Consider the following 18,942-nt stretch of genomic DNA (forward strand, 5'->3'; position numbering starts at 1 on the left):
TTAAGAACCCACCTGCCAATGCAGGGACACGGGTTTGAGCCCTGGTCTGGGAAGATCCCACATGCTGCGGAGCAACTAAGCCCGTGCATCACAGCTACTGAGCCTGTGCTCTAGAGCCTGTGAGCCACAACTACTGAGCCCACGTGCCACAACTACTGAAGCCCGCGTGCCTAGAGCCCGTGCTCCGCAACAAGAGAAGCCACCACAATGAGAAGCCCGTGCACCTCAAAGAAGAGTAGCCCCTGCTCACCGCAACTAGAGAAAGCCCGTGTGCAGCAACGAAGACCCAACACAGCCAAAAGTAAAAATAAATAAATTTATAAAAGAAAGAGAAAATGAAAACTAAACAAATGCATATTTAAGACAGTTATCATAGGAAAATTATTTTCCAATACATTTTAACATACTTGGCCCCAGGTTCAAGAAGATGTACCTCTAGGCAAGCTTGTTACTTCAACATATCCATGGGAGGCCAGATCTTGAGAGAGACTTCCAAGATGGTATTCATCTGCGGTTGCAAACGCAGTACAGCGCATCAGGTCCTGTGCCAGAGAGAGGAGAATGAGATGGGTTACCAAGAGGTGCCTGTGATGGCTGTCTCTTTACAGGGAGGATGGCGTGCTGCAAAGCTGGCACTCGAGAGTTTTCTCCAAACATTTCAACAGTTCAGACAAAGGATGTGAGAAGGATGCAGAGAAAGAAGTTACAAGGAGGTGGATTTCAGCTCAATCTATGCAAGAACTTTCTCTTAATAGTCAAAGAGATGGAATGGGCTATCAGAACGGGGAGCCACACCTGCTGGTTGTGCTTCAAGCACAGACTGATCAAAAAATAGAGAGGATTTAGGCACCATACAAGGCGCCTGGATGAGATGCTAGCTAAAGTCTGTCCAACCTTGAGTTTCCAGGGCTCTTTTTCACAGCAGCATTATTATTTGAGGTCATTTGATAATTTGCCACTAGCCTTGTACAGGCAGAGACTACTCTGAATCTACTAAGGAATTACAGAAATTTTTACTCTAGTTAATTGTACTCTGGTTAAAAGTTCTGTGAATCTGAGAATGTGTCCAGGTTTGGTGAGTGCTTTGGATTTCTGCACTAGGAGTCTTACCTGTGTGTACATGCATACATTTATATTGTGTGTAGCTATACAGTATACATACGGTAAGCATATGGTACAGCACACAGTGTTTTCGTCAAACTGTAGGTCACAAGCCGTTAGCGAGTCCTGATATCAATTTAGTCGGCCCAAACCAGTTTAAAAAAATAATAAACTAGGGGCTTCCCTGGTGGCACAGTGGTTGAGAGTCTGCCTGCCGATGCAGGGGGTGCGGGTTCGTGCCCTGGTCTGGGAGGATCCCACGTGCGTGGAGCGGCTGGGCCCGTGAGCCATGGCCACTGGGCCTGTGCGTCCAGAGCCTGTGCTCTGCAACGGGAAAGGCCACAGCAGTCAGAGGCCTGCGTACCGCAAAAAATAAATAAATAAACAGAATAAAACAGAAAATATTAGAGTACATAATTCATAGTAAGGGTAAATTTTATTTTATGACATTTTCTGTCACATATATGTCTATATAGGTATACCGGGTCACTACATATACACTGTAATGTAAAATAAATTTCTCACTATGGAATACGGTCAATAAAGTTCAAAAGCTATCGGCAGAGGTGTTAAGAGTTCAGGCACAGAATTAGATTCATTAAAAAAAAAAATCAGAATAACAATAATGCCTACTTGATAGGGTTGTTGTGAAGTTTAAACAAGCTGATGAATGTCAACTGCTCAGAACCATGATTAGCACAAATGTTCAACATTTTTTAGATAATACTTATTATTACGGCACATGCAGGTATGTTTAAACCATCAAAATTTATGGGAGGCTAAAATGTTTATCAGATTTACATCTGAATTTTCATTTGTTCGTAATTTTATATTTTAGTGTCTATTAATCAGAACATTAGTGGTTCTACTGTCTTTGATACATATGGTGCTTTGGCCCATATGTATCAAAAGAGGTATATGAGTCACTAAATCAAAATTTATTCCTAGGATTTACTCATCTTGGCTCCTAAATTCTTTCCCTTTCTGCTACATTCCTAGTATGAAATTCAAGAAAAGTAGTACATAAATTTCTTCCTTCCTCCCACTTTTGTTACCTAACTCCTGGCTCTTTCTCAAGAGATGACCTAACTCTGCTTTGCTTTTTCTTCCATCTGTTACACAGTTCTAATGTGTGGTTTAAAAAGTAGCAGAGGAATAAACGGAGGACCTGAAAAACCTAAAATCCGTAAAATATCCACTCATAAGCAAAACATTCAATTGTCTAATTGATTTTAATTCAATTAGAGGAAAAATTAAAAGTCAGACAAGCAAGCTGAAATTGTCACTGAATGTGAGCTAAACGGATGCAGGATCCTCCCGTTGCAGATATCTGATATGCTGATCCCCGTATTCATTATGAAGGTAAGAACACGTTAATTTACAAAAACATACGGATCCACACAGTCAAAGTAAAGCTGGTTACTGGAGTACAGGAATCAGTTATGTGCTTAAGGTTTAGAAGTGCCAGCACTAGTTGTTCTTTTAAGGCTCCGTGGAGTTAAAAAGAGCTGGCAGGATGTGAGATTAAGCTGGCTGAAAGAAAGGAATCCTGGAAAGAAGCATCAGGTAAGGCCATAGCAGGCAGGCTCTACCCTGCAAGAGCTGACAAACTTACTCAAGTTTGCTAAGCAAAATCCCAGTGCATTAGGTTGCATGTCAGAGTGACTCTGGGGCTGCTAGAGCTGACATGCTTAGTTTAGGCTGGAGTGGGAAGAGAAGGCGGCACGAAGGAGAAGACAGGAGATAAGGAGAAGGTCGACAGCTAGTCCAGCGGAGGGTTTTCCCAGAACTGTACTAGAAACGGCATTGCCGACTGTTTCTACAATCATTGCCGTAAACTGGCAGCCCAGACAACTATCCAACTCAAGAGCTGACCCACATGGTGTTTTCAAGATTTGAACAAACTATCAACAATAAACGGCCATTTGACGCACAATCCAGATTTCCACCATCTTTCGCTCCAGTGGAAGATCTAGCAGTAATTGACCAGGGTCGGTGGGGGGCGGGGAGGGGGGGCGTGATTCTCCAGCCGATGCAGTCCCTCCCACTCCCTGGCTCGTGCCTGCTTCACCATCATCTTTCTTACTGACCAGGCCCATCTGTGCTAAAAAAACGTATACTATTTTACCTTCTCAAAAATGGAACAAGTCGGGCTTCCCTGGTGGCGCAGCGGTTAAGAATCCGCCTGCCAATGCAGGGGACACGGGTTCGAGCCCTCGTCCGGGAAGATCCCACATGCCGCGGAGCAACTAAGCCCGTGCGCCACAACTACTGAGCCCCCCTGCCACAGCTACTGAAGCCCGTGTGCCTAGAGCCCGTGCTCCGCAACAAGAGAAGCCACCGCAATGAGAAGCCCGCGCACCGCAACAAAGAGCAGCCCCTGCTTGCCACAACTAGAGAAAGACCGCGCACAGCAGTGAAGACCCAACACAGCCCAAAATAAATAGATAAAATAAATTTTTTAAAAAAGTGGGACAAGTCAAAGCATTCAACCACTACTTCCATGAGAAAATATATGCTGAGCTCCAAAGAGTCAGGTTATGAATTTTTAAACACAATTTGTTTTTAACTTAGTCATTCCAAGGATCTTTGCATTTTCTGAAGATGGTCACCTTTCCTTCTCTCACCATCTCCTGTTTAGTTTGGCTCAGAGTCCTAGCCAATGTCTCACAGCTTATTTGGTTTAGCCTACGTTACATAACTTACATGGCTCGCCACACTACTTTCTGTATCCTCCTTAAACATCTGGGATGTGAGTCTCTGTTTAAGTTATGAATCTTCTGTGAATAGATGATTCACAAGGTTTTCCAATTTGACTTGTTAGAAATATCTTTTTTGGGTTTTATTTCCTTTGTTTTTCAATTTCAAGATTGTATTTAAATCCACTTGGTAAAGGGAAAGAGTGTGTGTCATCTTTGCATGTTTTCCCCCTATTATTTAAAGATGTTATTCTGCAAGAAGCTTTCATCTTCAGACATGTCTTTTTCTGGATTTCTATAATGAACCATTATTTTTTGAGCATTAAATATAAGTATATACCAAATTTCAGGTTCTAGCATGGGGATCAACAACTTGTTCTTAAATAAATGTGCCAAACCAGCCTAAAATAGTTATTGGATTTAAGACTTAAATTTAGGCCTTTCTATTTTAAAATGTTAAAAGAAAACCACCCAAACCCAAACAAAACAAAACCAAAGCCAAGAAAACCACCATGTTTCAGTATGTTTCATTTTTCTGGCCACAGAAAACGTATTCCAGCAGATGGGGCTAGAAATTTATATATGATTCTTGTTTTAGAGCATCACATACTCTGACAGAATACTTTTCCTGAAAAAGAAAGTTTATTTTTATTCGTGTTCTTTTACTAAAACAAGAAATTACTGCATTACAGTAATGTTGCTCCTATATTACTAAGGGGAAAAAATGCATGTTTTTCCTGTTATGTACAGATTATAGGCAAAAGTTAGAAAACACAGATGCATTTTACATTACTAGTATAAAGCTTTAGCTTTTAACCTTTCTGACTACAACCCATGGTGAGAAACCCTTTCACATACACGGTACCTACACACACACAGACACCCACACCAATAATGGACACAAAAGCTTCACAGAACAATATTTACCTTTATCATGAGTAATGCATCGATACTTTCTATTCTGTTTCATCAAACACACCAAAAAAACCCCAAACCTATTAACAACCCACTGGTTAATTTTACTACACACTGTGGTGTGAGCCTGCAAACTACTGCTGGGCGTCCCAGCACCCTGCCTTCTCTGCCAGCCTCCATGCTGCTCAGAGGTTGGTCCTTACCCTCGGGCATCGTCCTCCTCAAAGACAGGACAGACCAACAAGCAGCACTGGCCCTGCCATGATAAGTGATGAGCCAACGGTATGTGGGCTGAATATCTCAGCAGGTTATGATCTCTACAAATGCAATCAGGTGAAGACTTGATTCTAATATAGAGGGTGAGTGGCCTCACCCCGTCAATTCCAAGCGCATGCCATGTGGCAGAGGTAAGAGGGTGAGCTCAGGCACACACGTGGGGAATGAGACAAAGGGTACCTCTTTCTGGTACAAAGTAGAGTCCTTTCCTGACTCAGTCCAGAGGGGAGGAAAGGGCTTTACCACCAAAGGGGACTCGCCAGCCCCATGATGCCCACGTGGAAATGGAGGGGCCCTCTATTCGGGACAGATAAAAGCCAGTCTTCAGCCCTGGGCATATATTACCTCGTTATACCTCAAGACTGTGTTCTCCTGTAAGATCATTAGAAAATAATGTTCCAAAAATCATACTCCCGCAGGTCACTTTCAAAATGCCTTCAGAAATAGAAAAGATTGTCTATTATTTTCCTGTACTTCCAGAGAAACAACATACTGTTTCTGTTTTCGCGGAATTCCAACTGAAGTCACAGCTATTACGTTACATAACATGTCCTATGTCAGGACCCAGGAAATAAATGACTCCTTAAGTTTGGTGACAGAAAAAGTTATTTCTTATAAGACATTCTTATGTTTTTCTTTTCTTCTTGTTAGACAACAAGAAATGTCCAACCCAGGAGTATTCCTGCCTTTCTTTAATCATTGGGCTCACGGAACTAAATATTCAACTAGATTACTCGTATCAGATATCTGATAATATTTACTTCGCTGTTCATATCAACTGCTTGTTCTATTTTAAATGTAATGCTTTTATTATCTCATTTGAAACTTATTAAATTTTGACAATCTACTTCAAATCCTTTCCTGGAAGCAGAAAGGAAAAAAGTCCTGAAGAAAAATAAAAAACGGAATCCAGGAACACTGCTTTCAAGTCTACAGACAGCCCAAAGCAATAATGCCTCTTCGACAGTTTACAACCTACAACTACAAAAACAAGTGCCATTTCTGACCTCACCAGCCTTTCATAAGAAACTTGCTTCTGCTCTGCGCTGCTAGATGTAACGGAAGAAAAAAGGGACTTGGTCCTCCTCTTTTTTGGATCTGCTGTGAATTCAGGTTTTTACACTTAATTTCATCTCAGTCACTTAAATACTAAATTTCCCAGATGATCACAACACTAAACAACATAATTAAACACTCAAGAGCTAGAAAGGGGTGAGAGCAGAATGCATCCAAAACTCCCATCCTTCATATCGTGGGTTCAAGGAAACCAAACAAGAATGTAAACAAAGCTAGAATCCAAAACAAGTCATTAACCAACTCCTAGCTTCACAACCTGAGGACAAGACGTGAAGGCCTGTACAGCTTTTTAAAGGAAGTCAACCACGTAGTAAACAAAAACAAAAACAGAACAAGTTAAACGCTCTCAAGGTCTACTTCTCAGAATCGAGATTGTAAGATAGACAGCATAACCTGTTTTCTGATAGATTCAGAAGGCTTCATCAAGTGTTAAATATTCGACATTCCTACTTTTAATGTTGATGGTTACAGACATCAAAGGTCCCTTTGCTTCTCTTCTATCCTTTCCTGTTTAATAAACATTTATGAAGTATAAGGCACAGTTTCAAGTAACATGCGAGATACACAGGTTACCAAAGGGCTTGATCCTGACCTTAAATATTTATCATTTAGTGGGCAAATGCGAACTGTAGTTGAGAAATTCCCATAAACCTCTTAACAGTGAATGAAAACAACCACTTCAACCTTCAAATGATAAAAAAAAGCAAAAACCTTCACTCTGCTTTTTGGATTCCACCTTGCCATGTCCTTTCACCACCCCCTCCCATGCAGTCACCATTGGCTAATGAATGTATACCTGTCTGCATACTTAATGAAACAAATTTTTTTTTAATTTAATACAGAATTTCTACAGTTTTTTTTTTTTTTTAAATGGGGGCTTTTTATAGCACTGTTCCTAGAATGGACTTACTACTAGTCTTTTTCAAAATTTCCTTAGGCCACTAATCCTTTCATAAACTATATTTTTATATTTAATTGCCTCTATTTTGCCTTTATATGTACCACTAATTCCTAAAATTAAGATGTTGATTCCCTTTGGAGATGACAGGTTTTACTATTAGGCTTCAAAGATCCTGAAAGAAGTGCTGAGCTGATGGCTGGCTCTCCTATGTTGGTAGTAAGGCTGAGGTGGGATCCATAGGGGTTCAGAGTGATTATTAGGGAACAGAGGTGCCACCACCACAAGTGTTTTTACCTTGTTCACAGGCAGAACTGGAAGGTTGGTCCTGGATGGCTGCCTGGTCCTTGATGCTTTCAGTGGTCTCTTGATTTGTGGAAAGTCTTGTTTAGAAACAAGTGTTTCCGTTGACACAGATGAGGAATGTCTCTTCAGTATTTTTATAAACCACTTAAAACCTAACAGATTTGGTTTGTGAATCACTTTCCTATGAGTACCAAGGGAGTTCCTGGTTGGAAGGTGCTCTTTTTCATCTTGGTAACGTGTGGTGTTTAATGGAGAGAGTACATTTGTATTTGATATTTTCCGGTTCATTTCCAGGACCTGGGACTTATTCAAACCAACAGCTGCTGTATCAGGAAAGAACAAATTCACCTTCTGACTTCTTGTCAGGGTGTTGCATGTTGTGGTCTCAAATTCCTTAAGTGGGTTTAATGTTCGATGAACAAGTCTTTGGCACTGACACGCTTCTGATAAAATATAGTGAGATCTGGCCAAGGATCTGAGAAGTCTGGCTGACATTACCACATCTCAAGCTAAAAGAAAAAGAATTCAAAGTTCAAGTTTTTTAATAAAAAATATTTAAAAAGTATATAGTGTTTTCCCAGGTAACAGGTATATTTCTGTAAAACAATTTGCAAAATAGATACATCTTAACTTAAGCCTAGTAAAAGAATGAGGTTAAAAAAATACATACAAGTGTTTTCACCACCTCTCTTTTAGTCAACCTTTAGCCTTCTTTCTGGAAGGTTATAAGACTATAAAGCTATTGAGGGACTTCCCTGGCGGTCCAGTAGTTAATACTCTGCGCTCCCAATGCAGGGGGCAAGGGTTCGATCCCTGGTCTGGGAACTAAGATCCCACATGCCGCACGGCGTGGCCAAACCAAAAAAAAAAGTAGTTTATTTGTCCTTTAAACACATATCATTTTTTTAGCACCTTAAAGCAACAGACAATTATTGGTGCCTATCAGAGGTGATGTTTGAATCGGGTTTCAAAAGGGCAGAGGGATCAGCAAGTCGAACACCGCAGGTAAACAGTATTGTTCACCTGACAAACAGGATGCAACTTCAGGGGAGCCGGGCGTGAGCTGCAGCCAGCAGCTGAGGGCTGAACAGGAGCCTGTGGCTGCATCCTAAGCACTGGTCCTAAAGAGTTTCTATAGGAGAGGGAAGTCGGAGCTCTTCATGTGAGACTCAGATGGTCAAAAGTACATTCAAGAAACATATCCTTGGTTAAAACTTAGAGGAGGAACTGAGAGACACTAAGACATTGCTTTCTGAGTACTTTGTACCCAGCAAGCGCTCACGACAATCCTGTGAGGTACTTCACAGGGGAAACTGAGGCTTAGGGAGGCTGACTGCTTACAATCAGTGATGCAGAGACAGAAGGAAATCCCAGGCGTTTCCAGTTCTAGAGACAACACTGTAACCACTGCATATATATTATCTCCCTTTAAAAGGATGAGGGCAGGGGGTTTCCCTGGTGGTGCAGTGGTTGAGAGTCCGCCTGCCGATGCAGGGGACATGGGTTCATGCCCCAGTCCGGGAAGATCCCACGTGCCGCGGAGCGGCTGGGCCCGTGAACCATGGCCACTGAGCCTGCGCGTCCGGAGCCTGTGCTCCGCAACGGGAGTGGCCGCGGCGGTGAGAGGCCCGTGTACCGCAAAAAAATAAAAATAAAAAAATAAACAAAATAAAAGGGTAAGGGCAAGGATGAGTCACTGCGATATTTAGGAGGTAGAACCTGCTGCTTTCAAAATATCTTCAAAAGTTGGAATTCTCTGTTTAGTTACAGTCCAACTAGCTATTTTAGTTCACCTTTAGTTAGTACTATTACCTGCCAGTTGAACCAGTGGGTTTTGCAGAACCTAATTATACAATATTTTAGGAATCTGTTTACACAGACCTGGATTCTTCCATTCTCTTCTAGTAAATTCTTACCTCCAAGCTCTAAATCTTGCCTTCACACAGAGGCTGGGACAAAGAATGTAAAAGCTACAGGACAAACAAGTGTGCTTTCTATCTTTGCTGAGAAAAAACAGAGGGGTAGCATTTAAGGTATCCGACACACACACAAAATTATTTAGGCTTTGTTAAAAACTGGAACACATCTCAGAAAAGTGAAATTTTAATTGCACAAACTAAATTTAAAGATAAAAATACACTACACTTTTAATTACACTAAGAGCTTTATATAACATTTTGGGTACCGAATTTCCGTGCTCTGCATTGCCCTTGTCATATTTCTTGATGGTTTCTACATCCGTGCAGATTGGTGGGGGGCGTGATCCCCGGCCCCCCCCCGAGTGATCTCATCTTCCTTCCTCCCTTAGCCACTCACTCCCAGGGTCTTATGCTCCGAGCTATATCCTGGCCATTAGGCACCTAGGGCTATTGAGTACTTGAAATGTGGCTCAATAAAATTTTAAAAATAATTTTTTTGGTACCTTGTATTTTATACTTAATATAAAAAGTAAAATATCTCAATAATTTTTATATTGATTACTTGTTGAAATAATATTTTTAGATATATTGGGCTAAATAAAATTAACCTCACCTCTTAATTTTTACTTTTAAAGTGTCTAGAAAACTTAAAATGCCGTGTGTGGCTTGTATCGTATTCCTGTTGGAGGGTCCTGCTCTAGACCTGTCATTACCAATATCTGCAACCTCATGTTCTCAATTTCAAGCATTCTACTCTCCAAACACCACCTTTGATCTTTCAGCCTCACTCCTTCTATCACCCAATTCCAACAGTTCTTCAACCCCAACAGGACCTACAATTCAATGATCCAACCACTTTTTCACTGTCCTTCACTCCCCACATCACTTCCTCCACACTTAGTTATATTCCATGGACCTCAAATCCCTTGTACCCCACTCTACCACATACCCACGTGGCAAAACCTCAACGTGAATTAAATATAATTCACCCAATTTATGCCTGGACTCCTGCACCTCAACGTGGCTGGAGATGGACAACCAACCAACAACCATCTGGTCTCACTTTAAAATCATGACCACTCAGTTCGGGTGGGCCTTTCATGCTGCTCAACGATTTTAAATACTGTACTTCCATACTATATTTTTCTTTTTGCTCTCTCCTCACACCTTCAATGCCTCCTCCTTTCTCATTCTCAATAACGACCTTGCTTCCTCTTTGGTTGACAAAACAGAAATAATCAGGAGAGAACTTCCACCAGCTCTTGCCATCATCCACCTGCCCACCTATTGCTTTTGTGCCCATATACTTTGTCTTCCCTTCTGAGGCTACAGATGAGGTGCCCGTGGTCCCACCTACAGCCAAGTCCTCTGTCTGCACACCAAGTCTCTTCCCTCCCTGCCTACAGAAGACATAGTTAAGCCCTTCTCCCCTCTCTCCCCCATGCTATTTATTTTTCCCTTTTTACTGACACATTCCTATTAGCATACAACTAGGCTCTGATTTCTCCCACCTTATAAAAACAACTCTTCCCCGACCCCCATCTTCCCTTCCATATACTACACTTGTTCTCTGAGCTCCTTTCCTTTTAGAGTTTTATTGCCTCTCTCCATCTCCTCTTCTCTGATTTTTTTTGAACCCACTCCAATTGGGCTTTCATCTCTGTCACTTCACCAAAGCCTGTTTGTCAAGGCCAGCAAGGACCACCACATTTATAAGTCCTGTGGTCACTTCTCAGTATTCATTTTACCTGACTGACCAGCAACATGTGATACAGCTGATCACTCCACCCTACTCCCTCACTCGTTTCTGGGATACCACACTGGCCATTTTCATCCTCCCTCACGGGTAGGATGTCTCTTTTGCTCGTCTCCCATCCCAAGAATGTAATGTACCAAGGCTCAGTATTTGGGCCACCTTTCTTCTCTATTCTCAGCTCTTGGTGATCTCACCCAATCTCATAGTTTTATATAGTACCTACAATTGATGAATAGCAAATATTTATCCCTAAACTACTCTGATGAGCGTGAAAAATGTAACATGCTCAAAACTGAGCTTCTGAAATCTTCCTGCAAATCCTATTCTTCCCAGTCTCCCCCACTCATAAAATAGCAATTACATCCTTCCCTTTGCCAAGGCCCCAAACCTGCAGTCCACCTTATTCTTCTCTTCCTTCTCCATACCCAATCTGTCAGCAAATCCCACTGGCTTTGTTCGGACTGGTCCTCACCACCAACACTGCCACCACCCTGGTCCAAGCTGCTGTCCATCTCAGGGATTATTGTCGCAGCCTCCGAATTGGTTTCCCAGCTTTTGTTCTTCAGATTCTTCTGAACACAGCAACCAAACTCAAATCGGATTACATCTTCCCTCTTCATAAAATTTGATGATGGCCTCACATTTCACTTGAAATAAAAGCCCAACACCTTAAGATAGACTGCATGGCCCTCCATTCTCTGCCCTTTATTACCACTCTGACATCTCCAGCTTTTTCCCCTCGCTCATTTTGTTCCAGTCACTCTGGTCTCTGGATCTCTGCACTTACTATCCCTTATACTCTTCTCTCGGGTGTCTGTAAGCCTCATTCCCTCACCTCCTTCAGACCTTTGTTCAAATGGTTCCTTCACAGTGAAGTCTTCCCTGACCACTTCATTTAAAACGCACACCAGCACCCACACTCTAGCTTCCTCCACTATTTCTCCATTGCATTTAACATCACTTGCAAACACGTTGTGTTCTTAATTTATTAACTCACACAACAAATTATGAACTGAGTGCCTACCATGTGACAGAAATTGTCCTACTTGCTAATACAGCTGAAAATAAAATAGACGAAAATCCCTATCTTTTGAAAGTTACATCACAGTGGGGGTGAGAGATAATACACGTGGTAAACCACTAAAATATACATTAAATAGTCACAACGCTACAGGGAAAAAAACAAGAGGAAAGGAGACTTTGTCTCGCTCCTGTAGCACCTAAGCTCCTTGAGGATAAAGATTTGCCTCTTGTTCATGCTGTGTCTCCTGTAACCAGAGTGCCCAGCAAACATCAGGTATTCAACTCGTATTTTTTGAATGAAATACAAGGCAGCTACTCAGTTCTTGGACACATTTTCTACTTTTTAAGAACATACCAACTAAGAAATCTGTATCAACTAGGCTATAAGTCAATGGATAAGTGGCGCTAATCTCTGGAGCACACCTTCCAATTCCTTAAGCTGCTCAAAATTATTTTATCTTTGCAGTTACCGCTATGCACTGGCTCAAAGGGTTCAGTACGTGGGTATGGACGGAGTGCTTTTCACTCCCAGCTAAATCGACCAAAGATCACTGTAGGCAGGGGGCCTCCGCTGTACTGGGGAAACACGTGAGACGTTCAGGGCGGCGGGGAGCAAAGGGCGGACCGCTGTGGGAGACCATACAAGCTCCCAGAACAAGGTAGTTCACTAACCTCTCCGCGGGAAGAAACGACAGACGCGCCAAAGGCGCACCCTCCTGCGCCTCCGCCGCAGGCAAGAGACAGAGTACCGGCTGCAGTCCTGCGCTCCCGCAGCCAGTCCCAACACCGACCCAGCGCCCCGCCCAGCGCCCGACACTGCGCAGGCGCACAGGACTCCTGGCCCAGCGGAGCGTAAGCCGCCCGGTCCACGTGACCGTCGGAGCACGTGACCCGTGGTGCCGCGACCTTATCCGCTCCCTGGTCCCTGCGACGTCCCGGTCCCTGGTTGCTTCCGCCTTCCGCCCACTTCCTTATCCGCTTCTCTCGTCGCCCTCAGCTGTCCCCGCCTTCGTCCCCGGAAGATCTCCGCGTCCTCGGCCATTGTTTTTCTCTTCTACGGGCACCAAATAAAGTTTCTTCATTCAAAAGCAGTTTTTTAATCCACGTCCCACCCTTTCTCAGCTCCTCCCCCGCGCCTGCACCGCCTCCTTTCCTGCGGCGAGTGAAACCCGAGCGTTGGCGTGGGGAGCGCGGAAGGTGATGGCGGGGCCTCCGGTGTCTCTCTCGGCGCGGGACGTAGGGTTCGTGTCGCTTTCCTCACCCGCTCCGCTCCTTTTCCTCCTCCCCACCTTTGTGGAGAGCTGGGCCTCGTCGGGAACCTGTGGGTACCAGCGGGGAAGCAGCGGCGGGCCGGAGGCGCCTGCTCCCCGCCGCCAGCGAGTTCCATCCCGCTGTCCAGGCTCCGCTTCCCGGGGGCGGTGCCTCGGTTTCTAACGGCTCGCGGGGAGGCGAGGGCTAGGCGGCTGCTCTCCGAGCTCTAGGCTCGGATCGGCTTTGCAGCTTCTTCCTTAAGCTGATTCGTGGTTTCTTCCCTGCCTACACGGGAACGGACTGCGAACCCCGACTGAAAATCTCCGCTTACCCCCACCTCTCTCTACAATGGTGGTTCAGGGGTTTTGATAGTCTTCTATTAATGTGAATCAGTTAACGCGTCTTTCAAGTGGTTCGATACGGTTTTTTTTTTTTGGTTTTTTTTTTTTTTTTTAACTTACGCATGACTGTCTTGAGACTGTATGCTTCCTTTCAGAGTGTTGCAGCGCGTGCCTTTAATCATATTTTATTAATAAACCTACTTTGGGGGGGTTAAAGTCTGCAAAAGTTAGGGGTCTGAGATATATCGAGAAATGTGTTTCTTCTTATTGCTGACCAGATTAATTCATAATCCCACTATAACAAGTGCCTGTACTTTCTTGCGTATTAGGCGTCATGTTATAGATTCTATAAAATTATTATATCTCTCTGTATAAATTGAGAGGCCCAATTTATATTTGAAATATGTCCTTACTGCGAAAGATGGCAAAACACAAGAGCACTTGGAAGAAATTGACTGTACCGGCAGTAGATTGAGGCCAGAGAGGCCAATGTCCCAGAATTTAAGCATGTGCTCACCTTCAGGCAGATATAGGGAGTGTCTGCGTCCTTAAATTTTGAGTCCTAAGCATCTCTGCTCTCACCCAAGTCCTAGACCTGAGACCTTACCCTTAGAGATGGAAGCCTCTGAGGAAATTTACTAGCTGGAAAAATAGAATAATTTTCAAGTTAAGTAAAATCTCAAAGGACTGGCGCTTCTTTTCGTATCTGCTGCCTTGGAAAATTCAAGTGTCAATTGATTTAATATTCTTTCTCTTCTCCCAAGGAATTAGTAGTAATTGTTAAAAGTTAAATTCTGATCAGAGCAGTTACTATGCATATTAAAACCTACTCACTGTAAAACACCACAGCATCAGAAAGCACTTTTCCTATTTTTTTGCTATTTTTTTGAGTTTTATGGTTAACATTTGAGGAAGCCTCTTGGAAAAATACTCAGGGTATATAACCCTATATTTAAAAATTGCAATAAGGTCTTTGAATTTTTAGTAGTGTGATGATCCCACATTAAAGTTAGAATAGGAGATTTGGGCAGAAGTATTCCAACTTTCTTCATTTTTACTTTGTCTCTGGTGATCTGAAGATATACATGAACTGAGCAGTTAAGTTTTGTGCTTTCTATCTAAAAACTGCACAGTACTAAAGTCTTTTTTTCTAACCGAACCATGTATGTCCTTAAACTAAACATACAGTGATAATCTGTAACCCTTGATTTTTGCATGTCTAAAGTCAGGAATATCTTTAATTTTTGATTCAGGTATACTCAAGTTTTTTTCCTCTCCAGGTTTCTTCATTCTTCGACACTTTTTGAAAATCTCTCATTTTCTGGTTGGGAGAGCAAGATGGTAATCTGCCTTAATTTTGCTTAGGGGCAGAGAGGATGGAAGGAGTTATTAGGCAGGTAAAGAAGGCAGCAAGAAAAACCTTAGAAAAGAATTCAGTTGGCTAGGAGTATAGACAAAGAAGCAGGTTCATAAATATTTTTCATTATATTTTTCTAGCACAGTAAAGTCTTTCAGGCAGTTTTCCATCCATTGCCTCATTCATCTTTCTAAGTAGAAGTCGCTTAGTAAGTAATAGACCTAGGGGGAAAGGCTGTTTGATTTTTAGGATAACTCTTTTTCTGTCCTATCACATTGTTAAACTGGTTTCCCATTAAGGAAAATAAAAGGAATACAATGAGGAAGATAAGAAAGAGGACTCCAGGGTAGAGCCTGGAATTTGAGGCACAGAGAGTGCTTAGCTTTTACGATATACCAGAGAGGTTTTCAGATTTTCCTGTGTTACTGTAGGAGTTGGGCAATGCTGGTTTACTTTACAGGGCTTGTATGAGAAGGAATTTGAATTTAAATGAGGTGTTCCAGAAATTGAAAGATGACCAGCCTTCTAATGTTAATGCTACTAAGTAATATATTGTGTATATGACTCTTTTGTAGGTCATTTGCATATCTTACAGTTAAAGACAGATTACCACAGATCTTAACCAAGGCTATTGATACATTGCATCGACATAAAAGTGAATTTTTCGAGAAACATGGAGAGGTAAGAATTGTGTTTTAACATTAATTCTTTTTTGGTTAACTCTAATAGAAACACAATAAACAGTTTTCCCTCTGTGGTAATGGTCATTCCACCTGGAGATAAGTTCATATGGTGAAACGTAAAAAAATAAAGGCAGGCTAGATAAGGCAACATAATGTTGATATGAGATCTGTGTTGTTCTTTGATTTTTCAACTTAAGAATTCTAAATTTAAATGTTTATAATAGTTTTTGAAAGACATAAAATTTAGTTTTGAAATGTATTAGTTTTTTCCTTCTTAAATTTAGATACATAAAAATTTGCTACCCTAGAGGAATTATGTATATATGTGTGTACATATATACTTATATTTGTAGATGAAATACTTATATATAAATTAATTACATGTAAACTAATGTGTGTGTGTGTGTGTGTGTGTGTGTGTGTGTTTTCCCCCTGTATTTCTGCAGAAAGGCCTGGAAGCTGAAAAGAAAGCAATTTCTCTTCTTTCTAAATTACGGAATGAATTGCAAACAGATAAACCAATTGTTCCTTTGGTTGAGAAGTTTGTTGATACTGACCTATGGAATCAGTACCTAGAATATCAACAGAGCCTTTTAAATGAAAGTAATGGAAAACCAAGGTGGTTTCTCTCACCGTGGTTGTTTGTAGAATGCTACATGTATCGAAGAATTCATGAAGCAATTATCCAAAGGTAAGTATATAGCCATCAAAAAACAAATGTTTTAGATTATTTGTGCTTTTTTAAAAATTATAAAATGGTAAGTTTTAAAATAAAAACCAGTAGAAGCCTGTATTAAGTTCAACAGATATTAGTGGCACTATTGGAAATTTCTGCAAATGTTACTGCTGTAATACATTCTTGGCAATTACAATCCACTTGCCCAGAAGAGACCTAAGATTGAATATCTGAATAGGATATTCGGATATAAAAATCCTTATAAAAACTTACTTATTTGTAGAGTAAAACAAAATGTACTTATTGAGCAGAAAATGTTAATTTGAAATAATTATTTATATAAAAAATCAAGACAGGACAAAGTAAGCATATGTTTTGTTTATAAAAATAGATAATATGTTAGAATTATTTGGTGAAAGGAGTCACTATATTGTTTTACGCACTATCTTAATAATTTTTAGCTCTTTTTTTAACAGCTAGATTAGAAAAAAATAATTTTTTTAAATTAATTAATTTGGTTTTTTTTTTGTCCGCGTCGGGTCTTAGTTGTGGCACATAGGATCTTCGTTGTGGTGCACAGACTTCTCTCTAGCTGTGGCGTGCAGGTTTTCTCTTCTCTAGTTGTGGCGCACGGGCTCCAAAGTGGGTGAGATTAGTAGTTGGGACACGCGGACTTAGTTGCCCCACGGCATGTGGGATCTTAATTCCCTGACCAGGGATCAAACTTGCATCCCCTGCATTGGAAGGCGAATTCTTTACCACTGGACCACCAGGGAAGTCCCCCAAATAATTTTTTATAGGTTTGTTTATACTAATTTAATTTTTCCTAGGAAAATTCTGACAGAGAACTGACCTGTAGAGCAGAAGAAAGTGTAATATGGATCATTCTTTTAGCTCACAGGTTACAGAAATACAGGTTTGCTGAATAAGAGGAATCCTTTGGTATCTGTTCCTAAACATAGCATAGGATAATTGTAAACAATTGATTAAACCAGCACTACTATTAAAATAAAAAGATGACTTTGGGGCTTCCTTGGTGGCGCAGTGGTTGAGAGTCCGCCTGCTGATGCAGGGGACACGGGTTCGTGCCCCACTCTGGGAAGAACCCGCATGACGCGGAGCGGCTGGGCCCGTGAGCCATGGCCGCTGAGCCTGTTCTCCGCAACGGGAGAGGCCGCGGCGGTGGGAGGCCCGCATACCGCCAAAAAAAAAAAAGATGACTTTGGGGAACATGTGTAAATTTGAGTCTATTCACTATTTTTTTTCTGTCTTCATCTTTATAAATTATTTTATCATCTTTATAAATTACTTTAAAGTCAAAAGTTTTTGTATTTGCTGAATAAGTATGTTTTAGGTCTTGTGCTTTAAAAGCAGAATACAATGTTAAAAAGATAGCACATTTTCTGGCTCACAGATCCAAGCAAAGGACTATAGCAAACACTAGGCACTGTCATATATTGAACACGAGCTCCGTTCTAGTTACTTTGCAGCCCAGTGAAGTATAGGTATTATGATTTCCATTTTACAGTGGAGGAAACTGAGGCTCAAAGAGATTAGTAACTTGCCCAGGGCTGCATGGTTAGTAAATGGTAGAGCCAGTATTTGAGCCTGGTCTGTGTAAATTGGATTAGAGCCCTCAAACAAGTAGTACATTTGGATATCTTTCCAGGACTAAGGTTAGTCTGACGTTCTGGGTGATGGTTTCATAACTTTGGAAAATATCCATGGTATTAGACAAGGCTGCTGAAGTGCTGAAATGCTGAGTGGCACCCTGAACAGGCTTAGTGGAGTTTGGAAGTTAGAAAGGTAAAAGGAATGCTGTTTCTGAGTTTGATTTTAGAGGCGGATCAGGTTCAGAGAATGAAAACTCAAAGGCAGGAGCTTACAAACCTGACTGCACATTTGTCACCCAGTCGGGGAAAAGTTTTTTGTTTTGTTTTTAAACATACAGATTTGGAAATTGTTACATTAAATCCTGATGATTTAATTTGTCTGTGGTGGGGCCTGCATATCAGTTTTTCTTTCCAGGACCCAGGGAGACTCTGCCCAGCCTGTGCTGCTCAACCCATTGGTCCAAGAATAGCTTGATAAAAGGGGTAGAGGCAAAATTCAGCTTTAAGTTCCAGGAATGAGAGTATTAGTGAGCCATGGATGTGGAACTCTCCTAAGGTGACCTCTGTGGCAGATATTTGAAGGTCCGGGGATTTGTCTGATACTGTACCATACTCCGGTGTCAGGTCGGTGCAAAAAAAGGCTGTCCTACAGCAGAACTAGCACTGAAGTAGTTTGTTTTAATTGAAGTGCAGTGATTCACAATATTGTGTTAGTTTCAGGTGTACAGCAGAGTGATTCAGATAAATATATATGTGTGTGTATGTATATTTTAGATTATTTTCCATTATAGGTTATTACAAGATATTGAATATAGTTCTTTGTGCTATGTAGTAAATCCTTGTTGCTTATCTATTTTATGTATAGTAGTTTGTATCTGTTAATCCCATACTCCTAATTTATCACTACCCCTGAGGTAGTTTTTAAGTGTCCAATTTGTTAGGGCTCTTATAGGAAGAATTCCTATCCTGTGTCAGTGACGCCTCCAGAGTGACCAAAGAATGGTCTTCCTAACTTTTGCAGGATCCCAAAGCACACATTAGCTTTAAGATA

At 41.5% G+C, this 18,942-nt stretch overlaps 2 protein-coding genes across 7 annotated transcripts in view; one reads left to right on the top strand and one right to left on the bottom strand.

Moving 5' to 3' along the window:
* Positions 1–12,770, bottom strand: part of RMND1 (required for meiotic nuclear division 1 homolog) — a 39,031-nt gene extending 26,261 nt beyond the window's left edge. Inside the window, exons 1-3 of the mRNA XM_024747860.1 lie at positions 12,643–12,770; positions 7,264–7,781; positions 434–542 (exon numbers count right to left, since the gene is read on the bottom strand). Coding sequence (XP_024603628.1) covers positions 434–542; positions 7,264–7,767 — 613 coding nt within the window. The 5' untranslated portion in view covers positions 7,768–7,781; positions 12,643–12,770. The remainder of the gene's footprint in view (positions 1–433; positions 543–7,263; positions 7,782–12,642) is intronic.
* A 176-nt stretch (positions 12,771–12,946) lies between these two features.
* The window catches only part of DCPH1 (damage control phosphatase 1), a 37,038-nt gene continuing 31,042 nt past the window's right edge, over positions 12,947–18,942 (top strand). For 2 of the 6 annotated variants that reach the window (XM_024747864.1, XM_024747865.1), the window contains exon 1: positions 16,158–16,293. Coding sequence is in view for 4 of the 6 variants with exons in the window: in XM_024747867.1 (XP_024603635.1) it covers positions 13,171–13,211; positions 15,495–15,600; positions 16,049–16,293 (392 nt within the window). In the remaining 2 variants the exon portion in view is untranslated. Of the gene's footprint in view, positions 13,212–14,842; positions 14,904–15,494; positions 15,601–16,048; positions 16,294–18,942 lie in introns of those variants that run through there. The other 4 variants (XM_024747866.1, XM_024747863.1, XM_024747867.1 and 1 more) reach the window with 4 other exon arrangements.

This window comes from Neophocaena asiaeorientalis, unplaced genomic scaffold, assembly GCF_003031525.2.
Source record: "Neophocaena asiaeorientalis asiaeorientalis breed wild unplaced genomic scaffold, Neophocaena_asiaeorientalis_V1.1 scaffold123, whole genome shotgun sequence".
In the NCBI taxonomy this organism is placed as follows: Eukaryota; Metazoa; Chordata; class Mammalia; order Artiodactyla; family Phocoenidae; genus Neophocaena; species Neophocaena asiaeorientalis.